At 38.9% G+C, this 13,795-nt stretch overlaps 1 protein-coding gene across 1 annotated transcript in view; it reads right to left on the reverse strand.

Moving 5' to 3' along the window:
* The window catches only part of slc12a2 (solute carrier family 12 member 2), a 207,767-nt gene that overhangs the window by 144,275 nt on the left and 49,697 nt on the right, over nt 1-13,795 (reverse strand). Inside the window, exon 2 of the mRNA XM_063068955.1 lies at nt 4,826-4,945. Within this exon, the coding sequence (XP_062925025.1) occupies nt 4,826-4,945 (120 nt within the window). The remainder of the gene's footprint in view (nt 1-4,825; nt 4,946-13,795) is intronic.

A 13,795-nucleotide genomic window follows, 5' to 3' on the forward strand; every position in this document is an offset into this window, starting at 1 on the left:
AGGCGAGGAACTGTAGTCTAGTCTGAGATGACTGTGGCTATCAGTGTTTTGAGGGATGGTATCTCAGGCCCCCACTAAACGGAACCTCATATACTGGCACACATGCATCCTGGCCATACCTGCAGGTGCCTAGCAGCAGAGCGGTAAATGCCACCTGTTACTGTAACTTTCAGGGAGGGGAAGATGCATTTTTTCTGGGAAATAACAGCTGTACCACCTATACCACTGCAGACCCTCCCCAACCAGTAAATAGCACCCACTGGGTGTGTGGAAATTGGGCCTGTATATGACTCCCAAGGGAAACTGCCAGCAGATGGAATCCACAAAGTCCCAGCAAAAGATGGACCAGCTGTTGTTATCTATCATATTTAGTACCCCATCTGAGAGTCATGGCCCAGTTGCAGGATCACCCCCATTGGAACAGGCAGCACAGAAGTATAACTGAGACTGAGCGATTTTGGATGATCGCTTTTCCCTCCTATGGAGTAGCCAGGAATTCACGAGAGATAATCAATTTGGCTGCGGCACTTGAGTAGTTGGCTAACGTTACTGTAAGGGCCCTAACAAACACACAGGCCCAAGTAACAGAAATATCCACTGAAATGATTGCAATCCAGCAAACAGGCCTACAGAACCAGATGGTCCTTGATTTTATTCTGGCAGAAAAAGGAGGAACATGCATCATTATAAGGAAAGAATGCTGTACCTATATACCTGATTAATCTAGTAACATATCGTCCCTTTCTGAGCATATAACCCAGGAAATACAAAAGATTCATAACATAGGACTGGGGTTGCATGGGTTTGGCAGCGGGACAGGATGATGGTCGTTTGAGAGCTTCTTCGGGGATATCAGTGGTGTACTATTACATTATGGAAGTATTGTACTTATTGTAATTGCTGTCATTCTTGTATTGCAATGCTTGTGGCCACTGGTGGCTAGCTGCTTCAGCTGTGGGATCCGATTGTAACCTTTGGGCCCTGAGATTTATCATGAAATGATAAAAAGGAGGGAATGAGGAATTGAGGATTTTAAAAAATCATTTTGAACCTAGGTAATCTCTGGCTAAAAGAATAATTGGGACTGAACAGGAAATCTTGAACTAAAGTAAATTCTGTCTTCAGCATTAGCTTAAAAAAAAACCTGGCCTATACCAGTTCTCTCTTAATTTGCAGAGACATTGAGAATTTGATAAATTATACATTGTACCCTCGTTTGAGTAGGGGGAAAGAGGAGGACTCATCGATAAGGACAGGAATGAATATCCATCTGTAATTAAATCAGGGCCTAGCAAAGGAGAATAACTGATAAGGACCGGACAGCACATCCATCTGTAATTAAACCTTGCTTTAGCAGACTCTCTTATCTGTAACTAAGTTTTGCACCAACTAACTTGGTGGGCGTACCAGTTCAAATGACATCTTGCAACAGTAATGTAACGTATAAATATACGACTGTAACGGGGGGGAGAGAGGGGGGAGAGAGGGGGGAGAGAGGGGGGAGAGAGGGGGGAGAGAGGGGGGAGAGAGGGGGGAGAGAGGGGGGAGAGAGGGGGGAGAGAGGGGGAGAGAGGGGGGAGAGAGGGGGGAGAGAGGGGGGACACCACTCGTCAGATGGTAGCAGTACTTATGTGCCTTCCTTTTGATAACTGGGTCTCAAACTCCTGCAGGAGAGTGCGCAATAATGTGTGGTGACAATAAGAAGCTAGTCTCCCAGGTTTTATTCAGATTCGACAAATGCCCCATGCTCTGCCCTTTCACTCCAATTCCTATCCCATCTTAATTTACCAATTAGGGCAAATCTTCCCCAACAGCTCTAACAAATCTGCCGATAAGCGTATTGGTTCCCCCTAGGGTTCCGGCGTCAAAAAGATTAATTTTTGTACACGTCATACTTCCCTAAAAGAGAACCCAGTGATCCACAAACCTGAGTTCATGCAGAACATTCATGGTATTCATGGTTTATTAAGGCTCTTATAGCCAGGGAAGTTAGTGGGGATAAGCTCCAACAATCTATTAAATGCTCCAAAGACTTGCACCTCAAATAGCCTCTGACAACCAAGTCCAGCTCCTGGCCTTCACGTGTTGATTAGTTACCAAGCCCAGGGGAACCATTTCTACTGAGAAAAGAAGGGGAAAAGGCGGGTGGCTGGAACTTAAAACGAGTCGCTTCGGACAGATGGGGCTTGTCAGCCATGGCTGCAGCTCATCTAGAAGGAAAACCGATATCAGACCTCCGTTGCCTTCTGGCTATTCCCACTCATGGGAAAGGCATAAGGAGTAAATCCAGGAGAAATCCCAGAGCTGGAGTCCCTCAGGCAGTCATACGTTGAGTTCAACATTGACGTCAACTCCTGCGATACCACTGGTGCCAAATTGTATTGGCTCTGCTATTCCTCTGGATTTGTCAGCTGCATGGGGGTGGGGGGGTGGGGGCTACATGGGCAACAGCTTGCTCTCCATATCATACTGCCCTGGCGTATGTACTGGGTTGTGTATCACATAGAAAGCCGAGACACAACAGCCATGGTCATCCCAACCAACAGAAGGGCCTCATGAAAACAGCACCCAAAAGTCAGGATCAAGCCCTATTTTCTGAAGCTGTGAAGGAGGAAAATTGACTGATGCAGCACTGGGCTACCAACATACTGAGGCATAGCACGACTGAATGCTCTTCTTGTACATGCAGTCCGGTTTTCATAAAAGAAACAAAATGAGGGGAAAAAACAATCCCAGATTTCACGTCCTGCATCTAGAAAAGGTCAAGATTTAAAGAAAACCTACAGGTTGATAACTGATTTAAGGAAATACAAAGTTACTAGAAGTGTAGATGTAATATGCTGGGGGTAGCAGATAGTCTCATAGTTTTAGAGCAATTTTGGATGACTTTTTAAAAAACCTGCAGAATGCTGAAAGGTATGTTGAAAGACATGCTGAAAGAGAGATTTTTATATTAAAAAAGGTCACTTGAAATTCCTCTACCAAAATCCCTATATAGTGTGTTTGTGTTGACTGGCCTCATTTCCTACAGTGAAAATCACAGATTTTATTTGTGCAAAACAGTTCTAACAATCCTTCTGGCAGATAACTAGCACCATAACCTTCTATTTTTGCAGTAATTATTTTAATACATCAACGAGATTCAGATTAATTGAATTTGAAAACTATTTGGCTCTAAAGACCATATCAGAAGTTAAATAGATTTTTTTCTTATCCACACTCATGATGAAAAGGCCATAGCAATATTCAGTCAAATGGAATTTCTTCTAATAAGTACAGATTAGAGTTAGAGTCACACTGCAGGCAGACAGGCTCTTCCAAAGGCCATACCAAACAACCACCACCCAATTACACCAATCCTTCATTAACCCCCTTTGTCCTATAAGCTCCTGCCCTCACTCCCCCTCCCAAATTAACCTGCTAACCCACAAGTCTTCAAGATGCAACAGAAACCAAAGCATTTGCAGATTAAATTCAATTTTTCAAACTGTTATAGCAGCAGAGTCAATGTGAGAATACCACACCAAGAACCCCCTCAAAAGGATTTTTTTTAATCCTTAATTTGATATTTCAACCTGCCCTTAATTTCAAAACTCCACTCCCCTATCATCCACCATCCAAAATGCCTTTAAATCACCGCTGACTCAAATCCGCAACACAGCATTCCTTGAAACTATGATATTGTTGTTTACCCCCATTACAAGCACTCCATACAGCCAACAATACTCCATTCCTGACCCCGTACCTCCCCAAAACAAAAATTGTTTACACCCCTCGCTTTCTTTATACACTAACAATTCCTTGGTTTTTCCAGATGCATGGACTGAAATGGCTAACATTCCAGACCTTTTGTGCAAGCTACACGGGGTATAGTTAAAATAACTAAATCACATGTAGAATTACAGAGAATGAAGTTTATTTTTGAACAGAAAACTTCTCTATTTCTGTTTTGCTCAAGTTCACACAATGTAGTTTCACCCTGGCAGTTAACATCTATTAAAACTATTGGTGCAAAGGTTAATTTTTAATTATTATAAACAGTACGTCTTCAAAACACATTATCAGTAGTTACAAGAATAAGGAATTAGTTCTTTTTTTTGCAAACTGGAGGGGGCATCCCCACAAAACTGAATCCATAACCATTTACTGGAAATCTAAAGTCCACGAGACTTGGAAAGCTCAATGAGCAATGGGGTTAGAACAGTTGATGTATCCCAATACTTAGCAGCAAAAAAAATCTGCAGATGCTGGAAATCCAAGCAACACACACAAAATGCTGGTGGAACGCAGCAGGCCAGGTAGCATCTCTAGGAAGAAGTACAGTCGACGTTTCGGGTCGAGACCCTTCGTCAGGACTAATGGAAAAAAAGAGATACTAAGAGATTTGAAAGGGGGAGGGGGAGGGGGAGACCTGAAATGATAGGAGAAGACAGGAGGAGGAGGGATGAAGCCAAGAGCTGGGAAGTTGATTGGCAAAAGGGATACAAGGCTGGAGAAGGGGCAGTACCATGGGACGGAAGGCCTTGGAAGAAAGAAAGAGGGAGAGGAGCACCAGACAAAGATGGAGAACAGGCAAAGAGTTATAGTGAGAGGGAAATGGAGGAAAAAAATAATCAAACAAACAAATAAATAATAAATCAGGGATGGGGTAAGAAGGGGAGGAGGGGCATTAACAGAAGTTAGAGAAATCGATGTTCATGCCATCAGGTTGGAGGCTACCTAGACGGAATATAAGGTGTTGTTCCTCCAACCTGAGTGTAGGTTTAGCAGCTGAGTTCAGCAGCAGGCACTTGTTGCTCATTGAAAACATTTAGTGGTTACTCACCAGCACACCTTTAATCCAGCCAAACTTTACAACACCTTTACTGTCAGGAACATGTTTTGATACTGCATCTTCAGCTGGACTGCTTTCTTCTCCATTTACAAAACCATCTTCAAAAGGCTCCTGAATGGCAAGAAAAGGTTTTGATCTTAATATCACCAATCCACAGTTCACAATGCATGCCAGTAAGAATGCAATCCAGTACCCTGCACAGTATGTTTCAAGAAATTAAAAATACCCCACATTATTAATAGCTGTTGCTTCATTAAACTTTAGGAGAAAGGAATACATTCTGACAGCAAGAGGAAATTGTTAATATCTATAAATTTCATAGTTAATTACATTCATTCATGCCTGTGACACCAAAGTTAAATTGTGTACAAAGCAAGCAGTTATCATTCTTTACAACGTGATGATAACTAACATTTACAGCAGACAAACTTTGATAGAGAAGGGACAGCTCTTATGACGTCTGTAGTCATAAAGGTTTGGTAGTTTCAAAATGTGTAATTGCAAGAAGATTAACAGACTGACAGTTTGATCTTCTATTATTCATTATTTGTTTGTTTGCAAACCCATAGCCATAAAAAATAAGCAGCATCACACAGCAAGATGCACTCCCTCACAAAAAAACTTGCCACATTTTCAAAGTAGCTGCCTCTATTCAAGAGTAAAATGCACACTATACAAGAAAATTACTACTCTAAATCTTAGCCACATATTGCTTTCACACAACTAGGACAAAAGGTTTTACAAAAAGGGCAGCAGAAGTCCTTAGTTTGTACTTTTAGCCACTGATGATTCAAGGCCTAGTATACATGCATGCCTGAGACCTTGAAATAAACATAGGTATGAGACAGACATGAAAAATGGGAGTTAAATTTGTTGCAATCTTGTGGACTGCAACAATTTCAATAGTTTTAAACCTGCAGATTACAAGGAAAATGGATTAAAATATAGCTGTTTTACTTTTCTCTTATTTTTAATTTAGAATATTTAAAATTGAGGTATTTTAAACCACTCAATTCTTAACATCTTTGACAGTGATAAAAGTTCCCAGGAAGCCAATCTTCAATGTATCTGTGCAAAGTGTTTCAAAAGTTCTATACAGGTTTCCCCCACCATCCGAAGGTAGAGCGTTCCTATGAAACGGTTCGTAAGCCGGAATGCCGTAAAGCGAAGAAGCAATTACCATTTATTTATATGGGGAAAATCTGTGAGCATTCGCAGACCCAAAAATAACCTACCAAATCATGCCAAATAACACATAAAACCTAAAATAACAGTAATATATAGTAAAAGCAGGAATAATATGATAAATACACCGCCTATATAAAGTAGAAATACTTCTCTACAATCATTGCCTGCACTGTTCTCCGTAGCGAAAATCTCATGCAAGCGCTCTCAGCAGAAACACAGCGCAAGTGGTCTCGGCAAAAACTCTCTCTCCAGTAACCTTTAAGCTTTAATCATACCAAATAACACCTAAAAATACACAGCCTATATAAAGTAGAAATAATGTATGTATACTGTAGTATCGGGAAGACATCAAGCACACTGATGATGGTGTGTTAGGCTGAGTCGTCAGAGGTTGGGGTGTTGCAGTGGCCCCCACCCTCCGGGCAGCAACCCGATACCGATCCGCGAAGAATGCAGCGGTCTAGCAGTGGCCAGGATGCACCCAGCACACCTTTAAGAAAAAAGCCGAAATAAACAAGCTAATTAATTAGGTGCCGCCTGGCACGTAAATGTCAGCCCAGATCAGAGGCAATTGCCTCTGATCTGGGCCAATATTTATGTGCCGGGCTGCACCTAATTAATTAGCTTGTTTATTTCGGCTTTTTTTCTTAAAGATGTGCTGGGTGCGTCCCTGCTACCGTGGCATTCTTCGTGGATCGGTATCTGTCCGCGGCTTGGGGGTTGGAGTGGTGGGACACTGGGGTGCCATCTCGTCGTTTGTTTCCATCAGGGCAGACAGGCCATCTTCTTCTATCTCTACCTGCCTTGATGTTGAAGGTCGAGGTTCATTGTCTGCTGTGGAAGGCTTGCTTGACTGCTTAGCCTCGCGCATTTTTCTATCATACAATTCTTTGTAAGGACTCAAACCATCTTGCAAATATGCCCTAAGGCGATGTACCCTTTCAAAATGAAAGTCGTACTTTATCATTGCAGCGAAAATCTCACAGTCACTTTTGGTCCGTTTGCTACTGCATTCGTTTTCAATTGTTATCCTTTCCTCTTCCAATTGCATCAGCTCTTCATCAATCAGTTCTTGGTCATGGGATGCCAAAACCTCTTCAAAATCATCTTCGTCAACTTCCACAAGCCAAACTCACTTTATCCTTACTTCGGTCACCACGATTGAAACGCTTAATTATGTCTAGTTTTACGCTAAGTGTAAGTGTACGCTAAGAGCCCTTACGATCTCTTTTAGGTTTTTCCGATAACGTAGAACTCATCTTGCTAACGGATGCTCACAGGCACATGTTTAAACAATGCCGGCGAGAATGCAGTTCTGAATCCAGGGGAGAGCGGCTGCTCGGGGGCGCGCTGCCTTTTCTCGTAACAGTGAAAACACCTTCTGTTAGCGAAAACAGGTAACTAATATAGGTCTTTCGTAACAGTGAGGTTTTGTAAAGCGAACGTTCGAAAAGTGGGAGACACCTGTATATAGTTCATCCTGTCATATAAAGGACAAAAGGTGATCAGTGACAATTTGCTTCAAAAGAACAAACTTTACTCAGTATACATCTGGATGGCTGTACATGTTTTTTGTGAAATGTTCAATATCTTCACAAGAAACCAAACCATGCTACTTGATTTTTTTTTATTAAAGATATCCAACCCTTTGCAGAATCAGTAAAGGCTTTCAACTGATTCATTATATCAAAGAAATAATGTTGAAAATTAATGCTCCCTCTAATTTGTAATGACAAGTGTGCGCAAAAATCTTGTGCTGTGCAATTTTTTGCCCAATGACAACAACATGTGCGCACTGAATAATTTCTTCCATAAAAACAGTATAAATAAGCCAGTTCTAAAATCTGCAGACAAATCATCACAAACTCCATGCTGTTAACACTGTCTACATCAGAAATTGGAAAAGGAAATGTGATTGTGTAAGATCGCGTTTAATATACTTCACATGCCAATGTGGTAGAGGGTGACAACCTTTTTGTGTGCAGTTTAAATTCCTTTGTGCGCTAGTAGCAAAAGATATGTGCGTGCACACCTTAGAGGGAACATTGCTGAAAATCATTTAAATATTTTTTGGAGCTTTCAATCCATGTTATGTTATACAATATATCCAGCTTCATTTTAAGGATAGCTAGTACTGATCACTTATTGATTAAAGCGTTAAGAAGGTTTTTTTAATTTAAAAAAGAATAGTTTGAATAACAATTCTGAGGATATAAAAAGCGGTTGGAGGAGACTTGGTTCCAGTTTGCAAAGACATGGACGTAGGTATGTATATTCTTAGTTAACACTGCAATGGCTTCGTGGATCAACATCAAACAAGGTCAAGAGCAAAATGCAACCAATGAGAACTAAAAATCAATAAAAATGTATCAAATTTGTATTAAAACAAATATAGGAATATATCCAAGCAAGTAGCAGTGACATAGCTAAGTTTAGTTGGAACTAAATGAATTACAGTTAGCTGCAACAAGCAAGATTGCTGAATGAACTGGTAAACAACTGAGAATGATCATTCAATAACTAGAACAGAAAATAATCCCAAAGCTAAACACACATTTTCTTTCCACACAGTACAATGTCTTAGATGCGCGTGATTTCAAACTTAGCACAAGAAGACCACTGTCCACTCCTGGTGCATGTGGGTGCCACTTAAATAGTGCACAATAGACAAATGTGCAGCTTAGAAAACATTCTACAGGGGGAGTACAATAATCTCCAGTGTATAATACCAGGCTATTGTATCATGAACAACTGGCTTACAGGAAGATACAAAATATTGTCCATTGTACAAATACAATAAGCACTTTTTGCCTACTGTTATCTGATTAGAGTTGCAAGGAAATGAATTAAGAGTTCCACTTAGACTGCTACACCATAGAATATAAAAGTTCACTGAACAAAACGGGGCTGTGGAATTTTTTTGAAAATGTAGTTCAAGTAATACGAGTGAATTGTTCAGAGCTCACCCAACATGGAGATTGTAGTGGGTAGCTGGTATGAAGAGGAAACTAGAACTATTTACATGGTGAAACCCTTCAAGGATAAAGTCATGAGATAAAACTGGAAAGTAACTGATTTTGAACTAAGTATTGGCTCACCACACATAGAATTTGCTATGAGAAAAGTTTATGTCAATGCTATTTATCACTAACTTTGCCTTAAAAATTTATCTAAAGACTCTGCATCCATTAGCCTTTTAAAAAGATATCAAAAACTTCAACTCTCAAAACTCCACTTCATCTGTCTTAAATGGGGTATGTCCTAGATCTACATTGTCTCACAAAAGAAAGCATCCTCTCTGTCACCATTCTGACAAGACCCTCAAAATCTTCTATGAATCAATCTAGTCTCCAGCAGCTCTTCCAATTCTGTCCATCGTAATCCATCCAGGACCTTCAACTGAAACTAGTTGCAATAAATATTACAACTGTTTTAACCAACTGAACATTTAATCCTAAAACACAAGGTTTTTATTTCCCCATTTTGTCAAGTTAAAATGGTCACTTGCAGAGTGACCTCTCTCCAGATCTTTGTAATGCAACACAAGTGACCAAGTACAAGTCTTAATTTCAGAATCATTAACCAACTGGCATTTAACAGCGGACATTAAGGTAAAATTACAATATAATTACACAACTTGCCTTGGTCTTGTGCACGGTTCATTGAAGCAAGTTGCTTTATGATTGCTGTTTATTTAAAATTGCTACAAATGAATGTTAAACTACTAGCTGCATAACAAAAATCAGAAGCAACTTAAAAAATGTATTTTATTGCAATTTACAGAACTATGGTGTTTGATTTAGTTACCAGAGTATAAACTTTGTACCAGTGTTATGTGATAAGTTATTAAAATGTAGCTTCCACTATCACAAGTATATTCAAGATAAATAGAATGACTCAATGCACAACTGCTGAGTAGTCTGATGAAAGAGTGCTTAGAATGACAAATGATCAATTCTCATTAGGTAAGCAATGCAAGGATTTAGATTACAAGCATACTAAAACACAGTATGGCACACAACTACAAGGAAATATAGACAAAAAGAAAAGCTCAGAAATCCTATGTTGTGTATATTAGTTTAAATAGAACTAATGGGAGGAAGGGTTTGTTGGTAGTAGAAACATAATACAAGTGGTGCACTGAAAACAGAGCCGAGTTTAAAACATTATGGAATTTTAAGTGTTAGGCACAAAATGAAGTGTTAGACACTCAGCTTCTTGACGATAATACATTAAGATAAAATTGTATAGATCACAGGAATAAAAAATCAAAATTAAATACACCCTTTGCTAAAATTCACACCACAGATTAACATGACCATAAAGAAAGCAAAAAAAAAAAATTGGAATCTTTTCTAGCAATATAGTCTTGAAAAGCAGGATTTTAAACTTGAATTATGTATAGGTGTGCACATCCGTCATGACAAAAATGGACATTGAGACAAGGTGCAGAGATTATTTACAAAATACAACACAAACACAAGTGTAAAAGATATTTGCAATTGCATGTCATTTCAACTCCTCTTCCCGTTCTCACCACACCAGCTTGTCTGTCCTCTGCCATGGCAACACCAAATGCAAGCTGGAACACCTCACATTCTATTTGGGTAGCCAAGAATGCAATGATATGAACAGTGAACTTTCTCATTTCTGGTAACACACTGCTACCAAATTTCCCAAGTTCTCTCTCCTTTTGTTCACCTTTTCCATCACACACAACTACATCTGCCCACCATTCATCCCCCTCATCTGGTTTCCCCTACCACTTACCAATTCCAGTTTCACCCCTCCCCACACTTCTATATACTGGCCATCTTTCCTCCTCCCAGTCTTGACCTGAAACACTGGTAGATTCCTTTACCTCTACAGTTGCTATTTAACCTGCTGGAGTTCATTCAACTTGTACTTTACTGAAGAAAATTTAAACCATTGTGGTAACATTCCAAATGACAAGTTATATCAAAATTGATTTTGAAATCAAATGCGACTGAGGCAAACAAAGCTGTTGAACTTTGTGAATAAGTGGTATTATTAAAAAGGCATTTCTCAATGAATTCACTGTCGATAAAACAAACTAGACAAAGCAAAGTTCAACAAATGAGCAAACTAATCAGCTAGAACAATTATCCAGTGAGAGAAACAGGGCAAACAGATTGTTTCTACACACCTACATGTAAAAAGCTTCTTACACAACATAATTAATGTCTAGAAATAGGTAATCCAATCACCAGAATATAAACAGAAAATTAGAATCTCGCTCTATTAAGATGTACGTAACAGGATATGAGCCACCATATTAAAAATGCACTTATTAAGCACTGACATAGATGTCATTCCAAAACTATGATGATTTGAAGGGAAGTAACCAAAACACTTTTGGAAAGATCCATTCTACAGGGCCTCTACAGACCTTCTACAGGGGGCACCATTGACAGCATCTTGACTGGCTTTATCACCACCTGGTACGGGATCTGCATTAACCTTGATAGGTACATAAAGGCGGCCGAAAGATCATCGGGAACATCAGGCACCCCAACCATAAACTGTTTCACCTGCTTCCATCTGGCAAACTGTATCGCAGCATTAAAGCCAGGACCAACAGGCTACGGGGCAGCTTCTTTATACAAGCTAATTGACTTACAAATTCACAGGTCTGTACATTATGAGAGAGTCATAATCCAGAGATTTTTACTCCCTCACATTGTGGGATGGATACAAAATTTAAATGAATCCAAATTCATTACTAGAAGGTCCTCAAACTCTAGCAAGTGCTATAAACTTAACAGAATTCTACACACATCTTGACAGGAAGCATTTTCAACTCTTCTATAATGTTTATGGTGCTGGAAGCAATCCTGAAGAATAGGTTTTGTGATCATAGAGCTTTTTTTCCCCCGTTGTTCTATTCTCCAATTCTTCTGTTGCTGTATTCCTACTGTAGGTGCACATTTCTCCAAAGCTTTGGCTTGCCTTTGCTTAGCAATTTCTGCAGCATGTATTTTTTTTCCAATATATATTTATACTAACTGCAAAAGTTCAAGTAGCTTAAATTAAAAAAAAACTCAGAACAGTGCATGTCACCTGCTTAAAAGAATTAACTTCAATGTCTTAAACTTCACAATTCTAAAAAAAAACCAACGCGCATTCAACATGCAACTGATGTATTCAGGATCAAAATCAGGTGTAATATCACCGGCATAAGTTGTGGAATTTGTTAACTTTGCGGCAGCAGTAAAATGCAATACATATTATTAGAAAAGGGAAAGAACTGAATTACAGTATTATATTAAGTAGTTGAGTTCAATAAGTAGAGCAAAAACAGAAATAAATTTTAAAAAAGGAAGTGAGGTAGTGCTCATGAGTTCAATGGCCATTTAAAAATCAGATGGCTGAGTGGAAGAAGCTGTTCCTGAATCGTTGGGTGCATGCCTTAAGGCTTCTGTACCTTCTTCCTGTCGGTAACAATGTGAAGAGGGCACGTCCTGGGTGGTGGGGGTCCTTAGTGATGGACACCATCCTCCTGTGGTACTGCTCCTTAAAGATGTCCTGCATACTACAGATGCTAGTACCCAAGAGCTGTGTATGTTGTGGAATCAATTATAACTTTAAAAAAGAGCAAGTTTAGCATCATGTAAAAGTTTTTCTTGTCTTATATATTTTTTTAATACTTCTATTAGTTTCTACATAAATGAATACAGAGTACAAGAAAGTATATATAAAGGTCGAAACTACAAATTACATTATATTTGTTCATATTAACGATCTCATTACTCTGTATTCATGTAGGTTAGTCAAAGTTATATTGAAATATACTAATTTATTACAAAAAAAAACTAACCCCTACCAAGACCAAAGCTGCTTATTAAGGAGGAAAAGGTAAAATACCTTCTTGTATACTAAAATCTAATAATAGCCAACATCCAAATTTAAACAACCAATTGAGGGTTTTGAAAGCTTTGAATATAATTCAAAAAGGGTTCCCACAATGTTTGAAAGTCTTGACGAGATTCAGAAATTGAACAACGAATCTTCTCTAAGTCCAAGCATGACATAACATCGCATAACCATTGAGCATGAGTAAGAGGAGAAACATCTTTCCATTTAAACAAAAGTGCCCTCCTAGCTATAAGAGAGCAAAAGGTCAAAATATGTAAATCTGATGTCTTCAACTTGATATCTTGCCCAGTAACAATACCAAACAGGGCCATCAGAGGATTAGGCTTAAAATTGACCTTGAAAAGTAAAGAAAAAGTTTGAAAAACTTCCAATATTTTTCTAGACATGGACAAGTCCAAAACATATGAATTAATGAAGCTTCTCCATTATTGCATCTTCATAGTAGGGAGATATATCCAAATAAAAATGAGATAGCTTATCTTTAATCACATGGACTCTATGTACCACCTTAAATTGTATGAAGGAATGGCGAGCACATAGCGATGACGTATTAACCTGTTTAAAAATTTCATTCCAAGTTGATGTCTGTAAGTCTTGTTCCCACAGTTTCTTAATTTTGTCTAAAGGAACATTCCTCGTCTCCAGTAACATATCATAAATACTAGATACTGAACCATTATAAAAAGGTGTCAAATTAAAAATGACATCTGGTAAGTTCTTATCTGAACTTATAGGAAATGTACATAATTGAGATCTTAGTAAGTTTCTAATTTGTAGAGATCCAAAAAAGTGAGTTTTGGGTAGGTTATATTTAGCTGACAATTGCTCAAATGAAAAAAGATTTCCTCCAACAAACAGATCCCAAAAACATTTACT

Source organism: Mobula hypostoma, chromosome 16, assembly GCF_963921235.1.
Source record: "Mobula hypostoma chromosome 16, sMobHyp1.1, whole genome shotgun sequence".
Taxonomy (NCBI): Eukaryota; Metazoa; Chordata; class Chondrichthyes; order Myliobatiformes; family Myliobatidae; genus Mobula; species Mobula hypostoma.